General features: G+C 43.2%; 1 protein-coding gene across 1 annotated transcript in view; it reads left to right on the forward strand.

Annotated features, from left to right (window-relative positions):
- ADAMTS17 (ADAM metallopeptidase with thrombospondin type 1 motif 17) overlaps window positions 1-18,356 on the forward strand; it is a 165,563-nt gene that overhangs the window by 68,855 nt on the left and 78,352 nt on the right. Inside the window, exons 9-10 of the mRNA XM_027714826.2 lie at window positions 10,183-10,323; window positions 11,590-11,740. Of these exons, the coding sequence (XP_027570627.1) occupies window positions 10,183-10,323; window positions 11,590-11,740 (292 nt within the window). The remainder of the gene's footprint in view (window positions 1-10,182; window positions 10,324-11,589; window positions 11,741-18,356) is intronic.

Here is an 18,356-nt window from a genome sequence, read left to right on the forward strand (position 1 = left end):
CAGTCCTCCCATCTGTTCATGTGAAGTGTCATCATCTCCATTTGGTTTATTTTTCTACCTCTTTCTCAATTATTTTACCTTCTCAGTACTAATCCAGGTATGATCCTGAGGCTTCTCTCCATTCAAAGAAAAAGCCCAACTTGTTTGTTTAGGAAAATATATTCATATTTATTTTTTATACCTGGAGTACTGCCATTCATACCTGCAGGTCATTCTGAACTGTTTATGGTGTGTGTTGAAGTAACTTTGCAGGTTTGCCAGGTGTGTTAAATGAGCAGAATCACATGAGAAAACTCAGACACGGTCCCCAGAAAGCTGCCACCAGTTAAATGATATGCACCCTGCACCTCTTATCAGCTAAAAACCCTCTAAAGAGGTATCTTCTTATGAAGATAACAAACTATTTTCCTTTATCTGTAATTTGTCTTCACATCAACACGTTCAAGCCAAAGTTATTCGAAGCAAGAGTGTCTCTTTTCAAGTTGCTTTTTACTTTCCTCGTGTCACTCCCTTAGACAATATGAAATCAAACTTAGCCTTGAGGTTTATAGGCAACCAGGCACACCCACTACCCAAAGAATTTCACTCCAGTATCGGTCTGAACATATCATTTCCCAATTGCTTTGATACCAAGCCATAATTTGCAACATTCCTGTTTGATATTGAGTCTCTCCCTGCTGATAAAAGGAGTGAGACTGAGATAGCTTCCTGAACTTTTCAAATCATTTATGAACAGCCAAGGCCAGATGGTTCTGGTGTTATAAATTAATTTCCCAGCTGCACCATTATGAAAAATCCCAAGAGTTTAGGGAGCTGGTATACGGGAGTACCACTACCAGAAATAGTTTCCCTGAGGAAGGGGAGCACTCCTGAGTGGTGGAAGTGACTGTGACAGGGATACCACTGAAAATGCCATGTCCTTAAAGCAAATGTCTTCAGCTGAACTACTGCAGACTGATCTACTGCCTGAGAACAACTGCAAATCATGGAATTGGATCATGCATTTCCTGTGCAACTTTTTTTTCTAGGCAGTTCTGGTGGGTTTTTTGAATCAGTAAAAGGGGGTCACATAGAATGGATTTTTCTTGCACTGAATCTGTGAGCCCACAGTGATTGACAACCTGGACCAGGAAAGAAGAATAAAAGAAAGAGGATGAAAAATATTTCTGTGAAAAGGACTTCTGCTGCTCTGGGAACCATGAAACACATCCCCACTGGCTTGTCTGGGACTGCACAAGACTCAATGCTGATAGAATTTATATATGCTACGGTTACTTCACACCTCTTTGTCTCTTGATGTTGGCCATCTCCTCATTCCCAGCTCCAGGAATGGAGAATTCATCTCCCAGTGTGGGGAAGGCAGCCAGCATTCCTGACTCCTACAGTGCATTCCCCAGGCTGTCCCACTTCCCCAGCTCTCAGCAGTGGGTGGCTTCCTGATGGGGCAGAGTGTGGGACATCTGTGCTTACTTGTGTTGCACATATTTGGCAAATATTCCATTTCTCCCTTCTCCTTGATTTTCTTTTAAGGGTGTCTCGTTCTGCATCTCTTCATTCAGGTTTGGTCATTAATGCAGTTGACTGGAGGCTTTCACTGGTTTCACAGGAGTTTTGAGAAAAGTGCACTCAAGTGATTGCACACAAGAGCTTCCCCTTGGGTTGCTGACACTGTGAGTGACAGAGCTGTCAGCCTGCTCACTGAGCTTTTGTCTCTCTTGCCTGGTGGGTGGGAAATCCCACCCAGCTATCCCTGGGTTTGGTCTTTTTTTTTCCACCCTACAATTTATATTCCCTTTTCATCCTCTGAGGAAATGCATGTCACATTTTCAGAAGGTCTCGTTCTCACCCACTTCAGGCAGTGCTGAAAGCAAGCAGCTTGTTACCCTTCAGCTTGTTAGCTCTGGGATGCCCCGGGGTGCTTTCCAAACACAAGGAGCCACAGATGGAGCACAGCAGCCTCTGAAATGAGCAGTTGTTCTCTGCCCACCGCTGGTTCATTCATAGTCATTGTGCTCCTTCTGCAGCAATTCCCTCTTTTCTGAAACCAAACTGAAGCAAGTGAGAAGGAGAGAATTTTTTACATCCAAGAAGTGAATTAAATCCTGAGGAGGGCAAGGAAACAGCTAAGTACATCCATTCTCTTGGGGATGTTATCCCCTGGCCTTCAGATAACTTTATTATTACTTCAGGGTCACAGCTCAGCTGTGATCATGACAAGTAGCCAGTGTGAGACAAGTGATTCCCAGTGATCCATGTTTTACAATGAGTGGTTTTTGATGTATCTGTGTTCACTTCTTCGACAGGGATTGAAGGAATTAAAACAATCCTTGACTCCCACTGATGCTGTTGTGTCAGAAACCTGCTGTGTGTTGTTGACGTGTATCAAAGCATCTGAAAGGGTTTAGAAATGCTGAGCATCTGGTTGGATGACTGCATGGAGATGGGATAGTGCTTTAAGGAAGTGAAGGGGCCAGGAGAGATTTATATTAGATGCTACATGGGACTTGGAAAGGAGTGATTTTTGAGATCAGTAAGAAGAAAAGTGTTTTCCTGAGGTGATGCTACTTCTTCAGTGCTGAGTTTCTGCCAAGTTTATTTGTAGATATATTGACCAACTTTAGCTTTTTCTAGGACTTTGTATTTGGTGGGGCACTCCTTTTTTTTACCACATGGTAAACTGCCCCCTGCAGCCTCAGAACCTGCCAGCTTTTACCAGAACACTGTGAAGCTTTGGCAGGAACAGGTTTCTATGCTGGGGCCACATCCCACAAATCAGAAGCAGTGGAGGCAGGCCATGGGAATGGCAGGTGTTCAGTTGCACTGCAGCTGGATTCCTTCATCTCACCAGAGTTCTTGGAATACATCAGGCAATGCCTGCCCTGCTGTGAATTATCCACTCTGGGAAAGGGGCAAGGGTGAGAGAGAGAGAATTCCATGGGCAAATGTCTGCAGGAAAAAGGAGTCAGTAATGTGAACATTTATTGCTGGGGAGAAGATCGTGGGTGATTCACCCTGTTCTTCATGGCCTTGAAGAACAAACTTTGATCAAACCATAAGGACTGACATTGATGCCAGTGGGCTTTGGCCAGTTCTGTATCCAGGGCAGTGTGGGCAGCAAGCTTTTGGATAAAATGTGTGAGGCCACACTGCCCATCCCTGCCATGTCAGGCTCCATGTGCTATCTGTCCCTTGAGGCACAAGCTCATACTTGCTGCCTTCCAGATTCCAGGGCAAAAGAACTAATTCTTTTTAAATGAAAACCATATCATAAAGGGCTGGGATCTGTCCTGCAGCTGAATAAACCCCAGCTTTCCACACTGTTATTCACCATCGTGAATAACACGTGGTGAATAACATCGTGTGTTCCCACTCGCTGTTGTTGACTTCTTGGCTGCTTGATGAGCAGATAACCATATAAAATATCTGGTTACTTCATTATTGGAGAGTGACATAAACTTGGTTATGAAAACAAGAGTCCAGTAGTCATGGCTCCCTTTAGATATTGTCTTTCCTGATTTAAAAAATCCCAAAAGTACAGCACCCGTCCTGAACGCCCCTGTTCTAGATAACACATGGACACAGTGACCAGCTTTGTTTACTTCACATGCTTTAAGTAGGGTCATCTCCCTCTCTTCATCACAGCTTCCCAAAGTGCTTCTGACAGCTTCTGGAATAGTTGAGGTGCATTTAAGAAACAGTGGTTACATGTTTGAAAAGCACAAAGTGAAGAAGCCTGTTTCCCATTAAGCCAAGAGCCTTGGTGGCTGTTGGTTTTGTAAGGTTGCACAAGGTGTTTCCTTGCCTCCTCCCTCGGCCTGAGCTCAGCTCACCTCAGTGTTTCCCCAGGATTTGTTAGTTTGCCCTTCATCCAAGCCCCACTTGGACCCCCTCTGACCCCTCTGCCTCTCTTGGGTTGCTCTGCAGAGGCATCACCTTCCTGTGTCTCTCTCTCAGACTTACTGTCCTCACTTGGCACTGCAGCTCCAGTTACAATTCCAGCTCTAATGAGCACTCCCACTTCACTCCTGCCTCTGCTGTGCCTTTATTCTCAACTGGATGGAAACCTCATAACTTGCAAGATACCAGCATTTTATATTGGAACATTAAACATGTTGAACCAGTTCAGAATAGGCATCTTTCCAGTGGCACAGCTTCAATTTCAAACATTAATAAAAATTCCTAACATTGAACTCAATTTTGGACCGGACGGCTCACGGGCTGATGATGTGGTGGATGGTCTCCCTCTCCTGGTTCCAATCCAAGGGCAGGAGCTGCTGGGAACTGTTGATGTACCTTCTTTTCTTAGTGACCTGGATTGATTTGAGTTTAATGGCCATGTTTGGTATTCTCAGCTGTCAACCTCTGTAACCTCCTTCCATACCTTTGTGGTTGATATTTGATGGACTGTAGAGACAGAACTCCCTTCTCAGGCCTGATAGGAATTGGGAAGGGGGAGGAATGTTGTCATTCAGTTGTGTCCTTCATATGGATAAACAGATGGCATTTGTGCCCACAGCATGTCTAAATAGCAGTCCTTCCGTGGGGCACTGTCATCCTGCCCACACTGAAATGCCAGAGTGGATAAATTACAACTCCCCTTCTCCCTCCCCTCACCCTCTGTGAGGATGTTGTTCAGTCTGCCCTCCCTTTGCATTTATATTTCTCCAGTGGGGTTTAGAAAGAAATCTTGTGCTTAATCCTGGCTCTGCAATTAATGCTGGATTACTTGTGGGTGAGTCATGGCAAGCTGGGTCACAGGGAATGGCTTCTCTCCTATTCCCTTTCGAGAAGGTCAGTGGTGACGTGCCCTGCTACTGCCTGTAGCTCACAGCAATGCACTGTTCCCCCACAGAAATGGAGCCTTTAGGAGAACATTTGTTCCATACACGGGTAGAGAAAACATGCTTTCCAGCAAACAAATATCAGCCAAGAACGTAAAAACCTTTGTGGCCCCAACTTTTCACTTGGAGCGTGAGATGTCACTGCCTTCTCCTGTCCCCCTCTGTTTGGGACAAGGCTGTGATGGGCTCTTTGCTCAGTTCTCTGAGTCTGTGTTGGTCTGAAGGGGTGACCCCAAGGACCTCTTCCTACTTAATGTCTTGCTGAGCTTATCCAGTTACAACCCTTTATGAGTTGGTTCTTTGGGAAGAGAAAGACTCTCCTTTGGACTTCTGTCTGTAGAAGTGAGAGACATCCCACTGTCCTCATTTCCTTGGTGTCCTCAGTGCCCTTTGGAGAAATGGAGACTGAGGTAAGTGCAGTTGTGTGGAGAGCAATCAGTTGTGTGCTGAGCTCATGTTTAATAAGCAGCTGAGGTGACAGCCAAGTCACCTTGGGCAGCTTGGTAGCAGTGAGTGTCACTCCTTTCTAAAGTGATCCAGTGCTTGACTCACCCCTGAATTGTTTGCAGACAAATGGCATGGTTTGACTGTCAGAGGGAGGTGATGGAAAAGGCCGTTCTACCAGCCAGCTGAAGTGATTATTTGAAACAGAGGGATTGCAGAACCTCCTGGGTGTGGTTTTTTCAGGCTCTCCCCCTTCATACTCTTTTTTTTCCACTTGCTACCCTTTTTCTAAAGAAAAGCTCTTCTTTTACTGCTGATGGTATTTTCTGTCAAACGTGCCTCTTGTCCCTACTTCACAATCTCTCCCCACCAGAGGGGGAGTGTATGATAATAGTCTTGGGGATTTCTCAAGTGGTCTCTTACCAGCCACCAAGTTCCAGCTGTTGGAAAAATTTTAAGCATCTCCTCCATCAGTTTCCCCCAGCCCTTGGCCTTATCCTTTGACTCGGATTTGGGGCTTTTAGTAGGAAACCCATCAAGAGTCGTAGTGATTCTGATGAAGGTTTGTATACATGACCTTGAGGACTTGGAGGTGCAACACACAGTGCATTGAAGGCAGTAGGAGGCTTTCCACAGGCTTTGGTGCACTTTGGCTCAGGCTTTTGAAGAATAACAGGAAATATTGGAAAACTGCATCGAGGGTAAACAGAGCAGTTTAGTTACATTAACTGTCTAGAGGAGAAGCTCCACTAATGACCGAAACAAACAAAGCAAGTGCAGTGGTTTAGCGTTGCTGTGGGAAAACAAGCGGCTGATAATTGCTGTTAGTTTAAAAGAGTTACACAAGGAATTGGCCAGCTCAGGCCGGGAGAGTAGTTCTGGCATCCTGACCCAGTTCTGGGCGCTGCACAGACGCTGACGGGGGAGCATGTGCTGGAAAGGAGCACAGACTGCAGGGAGGCCAGAGGCTGAATGCTGTGTTTTATTCATAGCATTGCTACTCTAAAGTCTTGTTCTCCAAAAAAATGCATCAGAGAGATCTGTTGTTGCTGCCTCCCTGTGACTCCTGATAAGGTTTGCCTTGCTGTGATTATGTTAACAGTCAGGACTCAAAAGGGTCAGCCAGCTTGTTTCTGGACTCACATATGATGAGCAACAATAAATAGGCTGCAGGACTCCTCTGGTGAGGCCGTGGTGTCTTTGACTAGTAACCAATGCATTATTTATATTTGGAAAGAAGCTGGAGTGTGAAACCAGATCCCAGGGTGCTTACTCTGAATAAATATTGAATGAAAGGAGTTTAAGAGCTGAGGTCTGAGCTGTCCTTGTTTGCCTTTGTGGAATGTCATTGTCTTCAGGAGGAGAATGTGAGGAACTGAAGGCTGAGATTTACCTTGGGGTTAGAATGGAGGAGTGACTGCGGTAGTGACAGCAGGGAGGGACGAGTCCTGCTCATCCATCGTGGCTCTGCTGGCTTTGTAAAGGATAAGAGGCAGCAGCACGTGTTTGTGGTTCCTGGTAAAATGGACAGTTTTGGCTGGGAGAGCACAGAGGGCAGTGGGTCTGCAGGGCAATGCAGGGCTGTTTTGACATTCCTACTTCTAATCTAAGAGCTTTTCCTATCAGCTCATTATTCAAGTTCTGTTCATGTAAGAATAGAACTCCTTCCTAAGGCAGAGTATTTCAAGAGACTGATTACCTGCTTCTAATTCCATGTGAATTCTGAATAGCAGGTAAGATTAGGGGATCACAGAGGAAATGCAAACTCCTGATTCAGCATTTGCACTGCTGTTTAGGACAAACAAATACTGCTGTGTCCCATTTATTTCTGTTAAAAGGAGGGGGGCTGTTCATTAGTGAAAGGAATCAGCGTGGCATTGCATTTACTACGTGTAGAAAAACCTGGCCCCTTTGATGTAGCTGGAGACCCTTGAACTTCAGAAAAGAATGTGTTAGCATGCTAGAGTATGCCTGAGTCCTGCAGGTCAGTTAATCCTTTTCTCAAGTGAGTCATTGTAAGGTAAAGTAGATGCTGAGAAAAGTTCTACATTGCCAATTAAAACAGGCTCCAAAGGTGTTGCTGGTTTCAGTCTACCAGAAACTCATCACTGAGGGGCCAGGAGGGGCTGCCTGTGTACCTTGAGGCCAGATCCTAGGCTAATATAAACTGGCTTGGTTCTCTGGATTTAGCAGAGCTCCTTTGCTTTATTCCAATAAAGGTATTCCTTTCAGGCTCAATTCCTTTATGCTTATGACTTTATGACTTTTTAAAGGATTTCTGTTAAGAAACCTGGAATGGTTCAGGAAGGTGTCGATTTCCACACATGTAAGAATTGAACAGATTTCAGAAGCAGCCTGTAAATAACTGGAGACATGAGTTCTGACTCAGTCTTTATAGAGGATACATTTTATCTGCCTCAGACCCCCCTGCAAAATCAAAGCTGAATAATGACTGGCAGCCTCAGCATTTCTCCTTTTGTGAGGTCAGGTTTAAAATAAAGTTAAGGACAGGAATGTACTGATTAGTAGCTGCTACCCTTGTTGTTCACCAGCAAAACCCCACTTTCAGCATGTTTAACAAAAAATATAATTGAAACTATCAGAAAGCTAAGGCATTTCTTAATGAACAACCCTAGACCAAACACTATTGTTTTGTGGAAGGGATAAAATCAAGGAGCCTAAACCACTTGGGAAGTCAGGAAGATGATTTGTTTTCACCCCTTTGAAGTGGAACAGCTGATGTGCTGACCAGGAGGCCTTTCAGGAAGCTGTTGGAATGGGGTGGCTGCCAGATCCCGTCCCACAGGAGCCTGGACAGAGCAGAAACCTGAAGGACCCAGCTTTCAGCCTCAGCACTGGGGCAAGCACAAGGCAGACAAGCTGCAAGAAACCTTGGAAACCTCCTTGTCTCATCTCCATTAGAAAAGTTAACAGGATTGCTGCATGCCCAGGAGCCTTCTAAACTGGCATTTCATGGCAAACTTCCCTCTGGAAGATTTCCAGCCAGCTTACATACCTTACTCATGGTACTGAGCCCTTCCTGTCCTGACTTTTAGGAATAGGATCTTTAGATGGGCTTGTTTGCATTGGAGGAATACTGCTGGAACTTTCTTCCTAGCATGTGAAGAGTTTTCTCTGTGTGCAGAAACAACGTGGGTAAAATATTTGGAGTGAAATCCAGGCTCCACTGAAGTCAGTGGCAAAACTCCCGTTCACTTCAGTGGAGCAGGAATTTCACTCTCTACTGTTTTGAAGTAGGAGCTACTAATAGACTGTTAGATTAGTCCTGCATGCATCAAACAAAATGTGCTTGATGTGAATGTTTCTGCTGTGTTCAAAACCCACAAAGGTTAGAAAACAAGAATAACTATGAACTTCTGAGTCGAAAAATTATATTAAGTGTAGTTTTGCTAGAAATAATAATGTCCCTGGAGACAAACCTAAAATAATAGACTGCACCGTATAATCTTCACTTTAAGTTAAAAATAGCAGAGATGGTGGTTTAATCTAAACCATAATTATCAAACTGCTGAAGCTGGTTTTGGTTCACTGCAACTAGAAATGGATGTCATGTTTGGGCTTTGAACAGTCAAGCCCCACACCTGGAGAGAAGCAAAGCCAAGAGCACAGTCAGAAAGCAAACAGGAGCCTCTGATTTACAGAGAAATAGCACAGATTAGAGAGTCCAACTCCATATGTAAAGGTACTGCCCTGGCTTGCTCCATCCAGCCAGCTGGAGACCCAATGAGTTCCTGTTAATCTGTGTTTTCAGCCCCAAACTGGTGACATTTTGCTAGAAGGTGACACTGGCCCTACAAGACACCTTTTGTCTGAAACTCATCTTCCGTTTCATCTTGGAATTGAAGGAGGACTGTTAGTGTTTCAAACAGTTACTGCTCTGCATGATTCTCAGAAAGGGATTTAATGATAATTTCAGAGCAGGATGGAAACCCTTTAACCTTTCACTGCCAGGCACCGTGGGATGGGCTGAGTGTAGGACTGAGTCAGGCTTCTGACACGGCACTGACGCAGGAGGTGAACTTGGTCACCTCATTTATCCCTGTTCACAAAGGCTGACCTGCAGCAGACAAGTCTCACCTTCCTGTAGAGGCAACAGAGGTTTATTCTGAGCAGGATTTGGTGCAGCAGCCCCATTCTGTCCTTGCTGGGATGGGCACGGGGCAGTCTTGGTGCTTTTTTGGACAGTGCTTGGAGAAATGGGGCGTGATTCTGCCTCGGGCTCCAATCTGAGCACTGCTGTTCCAGAGTCAGAGACTAATTCAGTTTGGAAGGGCCACTGGAGACCATCTGATCCAGCCACTGCTCAGAGAAGGATCAGCTTCAAAGTTAGATGACAGACTGTACAATACCACTGATTTAGAAACATGTTTTTCCTAATGGTGTATTCCAAATTCACACTGACAAAACAACAACATTGGCCCATCTCTGGTATTAATTTTGATCATTCCCTCAATGTGATTATAGGGATCATATCCACTAGATTTGGGAAAGCAATCCCAAATTTTCATTAGATATTACCTTCAATATTCTAGCAGATATCCTTCCACTGGGCTACATCACTTCTGCAGGTCACATCTCATGAACCTCAAATAGTTTCACATTTTCTGGTAGAAAAGTCCATAAGAAGCCCATTTTAAAGTTTCAAACACATAAACACTAAACCCCTTGTGAAATTAAGGCAACGGATAACCTAAAGGAACCTGTAGTATTAATTTAACAGGTGCCCAGAGCAGTGGGTGAATGATTGTGTGTTATATGTGCAGCCTGGTTTCGAGCTGTTAATTGCTAAGAGTATAATTACTAATTGCAATGGGAAATGAGAAACCCACATCATAACTTGATAGGTTTTTTGTCCTGTTTTGTTCTCCTCCAACAGCATGGGGATGAGCCACGATGATGACCACCAGCCCTGTGCAGGGAGGTCCCACATTATGTCTGGAGAGTGGGTGAAGGGCAGGAACCCCAGTGACCTTTCCTGGTCTTCGTGCAGCCGTGACGACCTGGAAAACTTCCTAAAGTAAGGATTGTGCTGAGGATCAAAGATCCTGCAAGGCAAAAATGCAAAGTGTTATTTGAAAATGGAAGTATAAATAACTTTCCTTCAAAAAAAGTGTGTGTGCATGTGTCATTAGGGTGTGCAGGTTGGATTCTGTCTCCACTACGGTCGCCCCTTTGAAACTGAGGATTACAGAAAGGCAGAAGAATTATGTGCTGATAATTTCTTAAATATAATTCTAGACCACCTTCATTTTACAAGAAGTGCCCTTCATGTTTGCAGTGACAGAAATTTGTATGTATGTAGCCTGCAGAAATCTCTGCTGGAGGATGCTGCAACTTTTTGCTGTGGCTTTTACTGCCTATCTTGTTATTAAATAGCTTTTATTTTATTTTTTATTTTACCTGGAGGTAATTCTGATATGTTTTCTCACTCTTCAGTGAGTGTTGGTCTAAAATGGTCCACTATAAACTTATTTTCCACTGTTTCAGCTCATCATATTCAACAATTCAGGAAGGACTTCTGTCCTGATGCTTCTTAACTCTCATGTACACTGGAATTGTCTGAACTCTGCGACTGGGCTCTTAAACCTACAGTGCAGCTCTCTGACAAACAGTTCCTGGCACAGTGGCCAGTACTTTTGTTGCTAAGAATGGGTTCAGCATGGAAAATTTCCCACTCTAAGGGTTAGAGGTGGCAAAGAAAGGAAAATGATGAAAGAAAATGGAATATCTACTGTTACATTAAAGGCATGAAGTTGAAAAAGAAGTTGCATCTGAACTCACCTGGTTGCATCTGGTCCCTGAGATGGGAGAGATGACAGTGATATTCTAATTTGTAAAAGATTGTTGTGAAGGCAAAGAGAAAAATCTTTCCTTTATGCCTGTGATCGATAAGAAAAGAAATCAAGGGCTCAAAATTCAGCTGGGGGGATTCAGGTGAGACGTGACAGAAGACTTTCTTGCTGTCACTGTAAGGCTTGTGAAGCTTTGGGCTGGATAACCTGGGAGCAGAACTGAGTCTCCATGAGATTTCTAGGAACAGTTTAGATGAATGTTTAACCCAGAATGTTGTGAATGTAGTCTGTTCTGCCTTGGGGTTTGTGGACAAGAGTGAGTTCCCAAGGACCTTTTTCAATTATTTAGAAGCTTCCAGATATATAGTGGGAAAAATCTCCACTGTTCCGTCAGATTAAAGAGAGGACAGCAGCTTCTCTGCAGCAGGGATCTAACACTGCAGTTCAGAGGTGTTTTCCCTTAAAAGGCTCTGTAATTCCTGCCCTCCCAGGTCCAAGGTGAGCACGTGCTTGCTGGTGACAGACCCCCGGAGCCAGTTCTCCGTGCGGCTCCCTCACAAGCTGCCGGGGATGCACTACAGCGCCGACGAGCAGTGCCAGATCCTCTTCGGGACCAACGCCACCTTCTGCAAGAACATGGAGGTAAGAGCCCGTGGGCTGGACCTGGAAACAAGGTGGGAAGTGGAAATAAAGCTGTCAGGCACCGAGGGAGAAAAGAGATCTGTGCTTTCCTCAGCGTTGCTTAGCGGGAGTTGCGGCGTGTTCAGCGCTGCTGAGGGAAAATCAAACCCCCGCTGACCTCCCTGTCAGCAGCACATTCGGAGACACTTCTCCTCTTTTCCCCACACTGCCCTTGTTAATCTCCTAAAGCAGACCCAGAAAAGCTGGTGTTTGCACTTTGTTCCTTCCTGACACTGTTTTGCTGAAATACTCAGCAGAGATTGTTTTCCTGGAAGTTCAGCTGAGGTGAAAGCCTCTCCTCACAAGAGTGCTTGGCTCCTTTCACAGAGTCAGCTTAGATGACTGTCTGGATCTTTCCGTAGACTTCACCTTCAGACCACTACAGAGAAAATATTAATATCTGCTTGTTAGATGAGGCCATTTAGAATTTTGTGCAGAATCCTGTGTATTTTCTAAGCAAAATGATGTTTAATCAGGATTTGGGTGCAGTGTGGCTTATATCACATAGTTGGTTGGCAAAACAGAAACACTGCTTGTTGGTGTCTCTGGAAGTAGGTTGTATTTGAGATGAGGCTGTGTGACATGTCCTCTGGAATTAAGACAGCTAAACTTTTCCTAAGGTCTTTTTATTCTGAGCATATCTTACCTGCATCCCACTTTAGGCAGGGACTGGGGATGAGCTTACTTCCAGTGTGGCCTTGGAGATACCCAGAGGAAAGTCATGTAGCACCGTGTTGGGTCACCAACATCCCCTCCTTTACAGACAGGCAAGAAGCAGCCAAGTTTCTTGCTGTTTTTAACTGGCCATTTGTCTTCTTCAGTTGTCCCTCGTTCCCACTCTGAACAAGTCTGGGATCTTAGATCAGTGTTAGGAAATAAAACAATAATCGCCGATAACTGGGGGTTTCTAAGTGCCAAATTACTAAAACTGTTGAACACATGCAAGTCCTGGGAACGTGCTCTTAGTTTCACATTAGCTGTTTTATTTATTTTGGATTTGGAAACTAGCTAATATAAAACAATAAGAAAAGAATCTGGATAGGTTGTATTTCCCAGCTCCATCAAGAAAACGCAGACCACCAGGACTACTGTACTGGAAGGAAAGTGGTGTAGGTCTGTGGAGAAAACCCCAGATCTACCCAGCATGACTCAAGTTCTTCCACTTGTGTGGGTGTCACCCAGCTTGACTGCTGTTGGAAGAGATATTTGCTATTTCCCTTCTTGGGATGAAAAAACATTCTGTTTCTGGATATTCCAGTGCCTAATGAGAATGTCAGCCCACTGGTAGGTGGTCAGCCTTTCTCACACACAAATTGCATGTCCAGTCTGGAATTGCTTCAGGGACATGTTGTTTACCAGAATAAGGTGCCAAGAGGCACAGTTCTCTAAGATACAGACAGCAGGTGTTTGTGCCTCCTAAGATTTTTCACCAGTCTTATTATTTGACACCTTTAGAACACAATGAAAACTGTGCTCTTTTGCTTCATCACTCTCTTTAGTGTCTCCCCAAGAAAGGCATATTTTGTGAGGACTTGAGTACTTTCTAATGAAAAGTCTTGTAGAGGTTTAGCAGATTAAAACCAATTTGCAGTCATTTAGAATTATTTCTGTTGCAGATGTGCATTGAAAGTGAGCATTCACCCTGTGAAACCTTGGATCAGTCATGTCACGTGCCATTCATTTAAGTAAATATTTGCATCCTGTTACGCTGCTCTGAATTGGCTTTTGAAGGCAATGAAAGGAAATTCTTTAGAGGAAATGATCACTTTTGATTTTTAAACCTCTCAAGTTTGTGTTCTTTTCATCTCTGTGTTTCTCAGGCCTCATCTGCACAGTGCTTCTATCATAAGTCTCAAAGCTGTCTACAAAAATATGAACCAAAAAAAAAATTGGCACTGGTCACTGGCATTAGCTGTAGAAATTACTGGCAAATACAGCTGTCTCCTCTTCTAGCCAATGGTAATGTGGTATTTTTAATTCAATAAAGTATTAAAAAAATCCAAATGTAAAAGCAATAAACATTTGACAGTAAATATTTGTTACAAAAAGGAAATAAACTTCAGGAAATGAGCCTTCTCAATCTTTTTATGATTACATGTGTCTACTGCCTATTTTCTTATATAATAAAAGAGCTACATTACTATATTTCTTTGGAGATAGTTGAGCTCCATAATTATGTCAGGCAAACTAGAGGCCCTGTGTTCAAAAATGCCATGCACTTTGGTTTAGAGCAAGTTTCAGAGATTAGATGATTCCAAAATTTCAACAAACTGCAGAAGCTTTCTGTGCAGTAAAGTCTCTCCTTTAAAGGCATCAAAGCCCAAATTTTTGAAGGAATGTAACCTCCTTTGCCTTCACAGAGAGTCAGGTGCCTGAATGCTTGGCAGCTCCTGGACCTCGGACACCGCTCCAACCAGATAGTTAATCCGTGAATATTCACCCTCATCTGAATATTTGGGATTGCATCCCCAAAATTCTTCTTCCATTTTGTTTTTAATGATAACTCAGATGCCCTGCAACAAAACTGTAGCTCTCAGAAAATGCTCAGTTTGCCAAACGAGCCGTCCTGCAGCTGTTCTGCTCCGAATGTGCAGAACAGAGATCAAAACGTCTGAGGAAGGCTCAGCTTTACATACACTGAACCTCCTGACAGTCCTTCTTCCTTTGCTTGGACGCTGCATCTACATTTTAATACACTAAAATTTAAAAAAATGAACTAATTAGCAGAGTGAGTGTGTGATGGTCAGAGGATTCGTAGCCTGTTGTAATCTGTGACCTCCAAGGTGTGTAATTTAGGATCTGGTTCTGTAACATCAGTGTTAGGTCAGATTTACTAGTGCATGTCACCTTTTTGAGGAGCTGTGAATCAAGCTTTTAGGCTGGATGTTTGTAAGGCAGGGAACAATCAATTTTTCAATTTTTATTTATTTGAGAAGCACTGTTTCTATTATTACACAGTATGATTAATAAATGGCAAGATAACCTGCCAGGCCCTTGAGGGAAGACAAGTCCCTCTGGGTGTGTGCTCTGCTTATAGTTTAATTGGTTTGAGATGAATCCAGGTGCCTGGTTTTGGATTAACTTTACCCTGAGTATTGCATGGATAAGTCCTTACCCACCATCAGGAAAGCAAAGGTTTCCATGGCTCCAAGGAAGAATTAGTTTTGGTCTGAGGAACTGGATAAGTTAGTCTTTCCCATTGTAAATGTCAGGCATTATCTGATCCATGTAAATACTTATCTGTCAGGATTTAGAAATGTGCTTCTGCCATGCCAGGCATGCTGCCTGTTTCCAGCCATGCCCCTTGCAGTGCCAGGAGAGCTTTGGCCCACCCAAGAGGTTGCACAGGGATCTTTATTTTGAGGGAGACAAGTTGCTTTTAGCAGGAATTAAATAGATGACTGTGTCATTCTCAAGCTCTGAGCAACACCACGATAATTGTGGAAAAAGCTCAGCAAGAATGCACCTTTGACACTACAAAGTGCATTATCAGTGCCCCCCAAACTCCAAGATCTTTGGGGATTCTGGCTGCTAAACCTTGACATGAGTCCAGGGCTAACATGGAAGCAGTTGTGCAAATTACGGGCAATTCAACCTGTCTGACCTCTGTCCTTCAGCTCCACACTGTGCTATGAATCAACTATTGTGAATTCATTTGACCACTGTGAAAGAGGAAACAGAAAGTTCAACCCCAGCCAGGCAATGGAGGCTCTGCAGGGAGCAGCAGTTAACTCTTTGCTTCCCTGGATTTATTCCGAGAGGAAGAGCAGGGGTGGTTTATGCTGAATCTCTCACAGAGCAGAGATGTTTCTCCACCAGAAATACATCAAAACACCTTTATAACCTCCACCAGAAATGCATCAAAACACCTTCACAACCTGCACCAGAAATGCATCAGAACACAACCATAAACTCACATGAAAAGATACCACATGTTTAATCACTAATTTTCAGACTGGCACGCCCACCAACAGAGGCTTTTGCACTGAAATCCTATTGATGGGGAAAAACCAGGGATTTCTATCTCTTCTATCCCGTGTTTGGCTTTTTGTTTCATAAGCCTTTTGGCTTATTTATTATTAACACATTTTTGCGGGTTTTTATATAACCCATATCTGTGTTTTGTTTTGAGTCAGAACTGGGCTCGGGCTGAAGTGGCTCACAAAAAGAGATCAGAATTGCTCCAAAAGAGGTTTTTTTCTGAGCAGGGACACTGTCAGCTCGGATGTAACTGGGAATGAGAATTTTGACATGACAGCGTTTTTAGAAAAATTAAACCAGCTTAGAATTGGCTCTACTTAAGTTCAAGTTGTTTTATAACAATTGTAAGCATTTCCCAGTATCTACAAGCTACAGAACAGGGGGGCAAAACTGATTCCAAGCTAGAGGAGACTGACTGGATTTCTGGGCTAATATGGAAAAGGAGATGAACTAAAAAACAAAGTAAAGAAAGAGCAGCAATTGTAATGATCAAGTGGATTTTATGTGCCCCTTCAGTTTTCATATTTGAGGGTGGGGTGGTGAATATAATTTAGCAATTGTGGGTCTCTCTGTGGTCTTGATCTTGCAGAGGGACTGGTGGGGTGGGACTTGGACTCCGTGCCTGGGAATCAATGGGCCTCTGTCTGCCTTTTCTCTGCAAGATGCCAAGGATGATGCTGAGCCCTGTTATTTAGTAATGTATAGAATATTTACAGGAACATGGTAATTAGATTGAAAACTGATTTATCCTGAAAATAATACGTTGCATTGTCATTGTCTGTACAACCAGGGACTTTGTCTACATAATAATACTTATAAATCTGGAAGAGGATGGGTTGGGTTTTCTTGAGCCTGGCAATTCTAAAAAAAATGAGAGTTTTTTGAGAAGTAAAGGTAACAATTTGCTTAATTGCCATAGTATAGTTTATAGTTTTCCTCATGTAGGTTGTTAGAATTCAGACTATTTTCATGTTGCCTGTCTCTGTGAAACCAAAGTGTCCTATTTCACTGCTCCTGTATGTTGCAAAAAGACGTTTTTCTCTTTATTTTCAGTGGAAATACTTTTTATTTAAGAGAGAGAAGGAACAAGAGAGAAGCAGAGTTCCTGCCTGGGCAGCACAGCCCAGTTTACAATTATTGGAATGTTTCAGAAATTTTTGTACGTGTTTCAGTTTGGAAGGTGGTCAAAACACATTCTGGTGCAGTGGTTTAAAGGAAAATAAAAAGAGAGAGGGGAACCAAAATAAAATTATAAAAATACAACGTGGAAATTTAAGAATATAAACATAATAAACTTTTAACAATAATAGAGAGAGCTTATTAAGAATTAAACACTTGAGCTTGGCAATCTTACACTTCTTACTAAGAGACAAGGGGAGGGAGAATTAGTGTAGCCTTGTGATGTGGCATCTACAGCTAAAGTTTGAACTTAACAAAATTAGCCAAAATGCTATTGAGTATCAGCCTGAAAATAGTGTATAACAAGCTTGAAGGGCATTGGCCTTCTGGGAACTTCCCATCTGCAAAACACTTCAAGAGAAAACTCCCATAATCTTCACAACCACATCTCAACAGTGTGTGTACATATCTATATTTATTTTACTGTCCCTTTCTTCTCTTTTCCCATGGCCAAGAAACAGAACCCATGACTTCATTCTTCTAATTTCCTTTTTTTTTGTTGTTGTTGTTTAGCTTGGTTTTTGTTGTTTGGGTTTTTTTTTAATGGACAACTTTGCCTGTTGTTCAAAAAAATTCAATTCTTTGCATCTCCTCCAGTCAGGTGTTCAGGCCTGGGGAGTTCACTGGGAGCTGTTGGGTGAACATTGCTCTCAGTGAAGGCAGCACAGGATGGATGTTGCAAAGTCAGAATTTTTTAGGCTTTAAAGTTGCAAACACAACATTAGAGGGGAGTGATCAGGTTGATGATGAAACCTGCCCGAAGCTCCTGCCCTCCTTCACCACGGGCAGATCTTCTCCTGAGCCAAATTACACAGGAGTGACTCTGTTCCAGTGCCTTGTTCCACATGTCTCCACTTCTTCCAGGTTTGACCATGGAAAGATACTTCCATGATTTCTTCAGCTGGTGTAACGTGGACGTGTTGTGTTCTCTCACTTAAGATGCTGAAAACTGGGCTCAGCAAAGCTGAAGTTGTATGTTGGTGGAAAAGTGGATAAGACCTCTCTTTTTCTTCTGGAATTTCTGCATGTCTGTGAATGCCATACCCGCCCTGTAGCTGGTGTCAGGGGTGCCCTAAAGGCACTGGGTATTTAGCATAAGCTGTTTTGCCATGCAGTTAGTTTGTGGTCTCATTAATGCCGTCTTTCCAATCTCTTTTGACTCTTAACTTAATTCCAGATACATAAAAAAATCAAATGGAACAGGTGCTTTGCAGAGAAATACTTTAGACACTGGAGAAGGCTTTTAGTTTGCCGTGAGAGCACCAGAAATTGCTAAAACTGGAGACTCTCTTTTCCTGTTTCATTGTTTGCTTCCCAAAGTATGTTTTTTTAAAAAAAGTTGTTTCTACTGCCTTGTACCTTCCTGGCAGTTTGGGAGTTTCCCACTGCTTGTCTGGCAGGATCCTTTCATGTTTAT

Source organism: Pipra filicauda, unplaced genomic scaffold (genome assembly GCF_003945595.2).
Source record: "Pipra filicauda isolate LSUMZ 115617 unplaced genomic scaffold, ASM394559v2 scaffold70_size2993248_pilon, whole genome shotgun sequence".
In the NCBI taxonomy this organism is placed as follows: Eukaryota; Metazoa; Chordata; class Aves; order Passeriformes; family Pipridae; genus Pipra; species Pipra filicauda.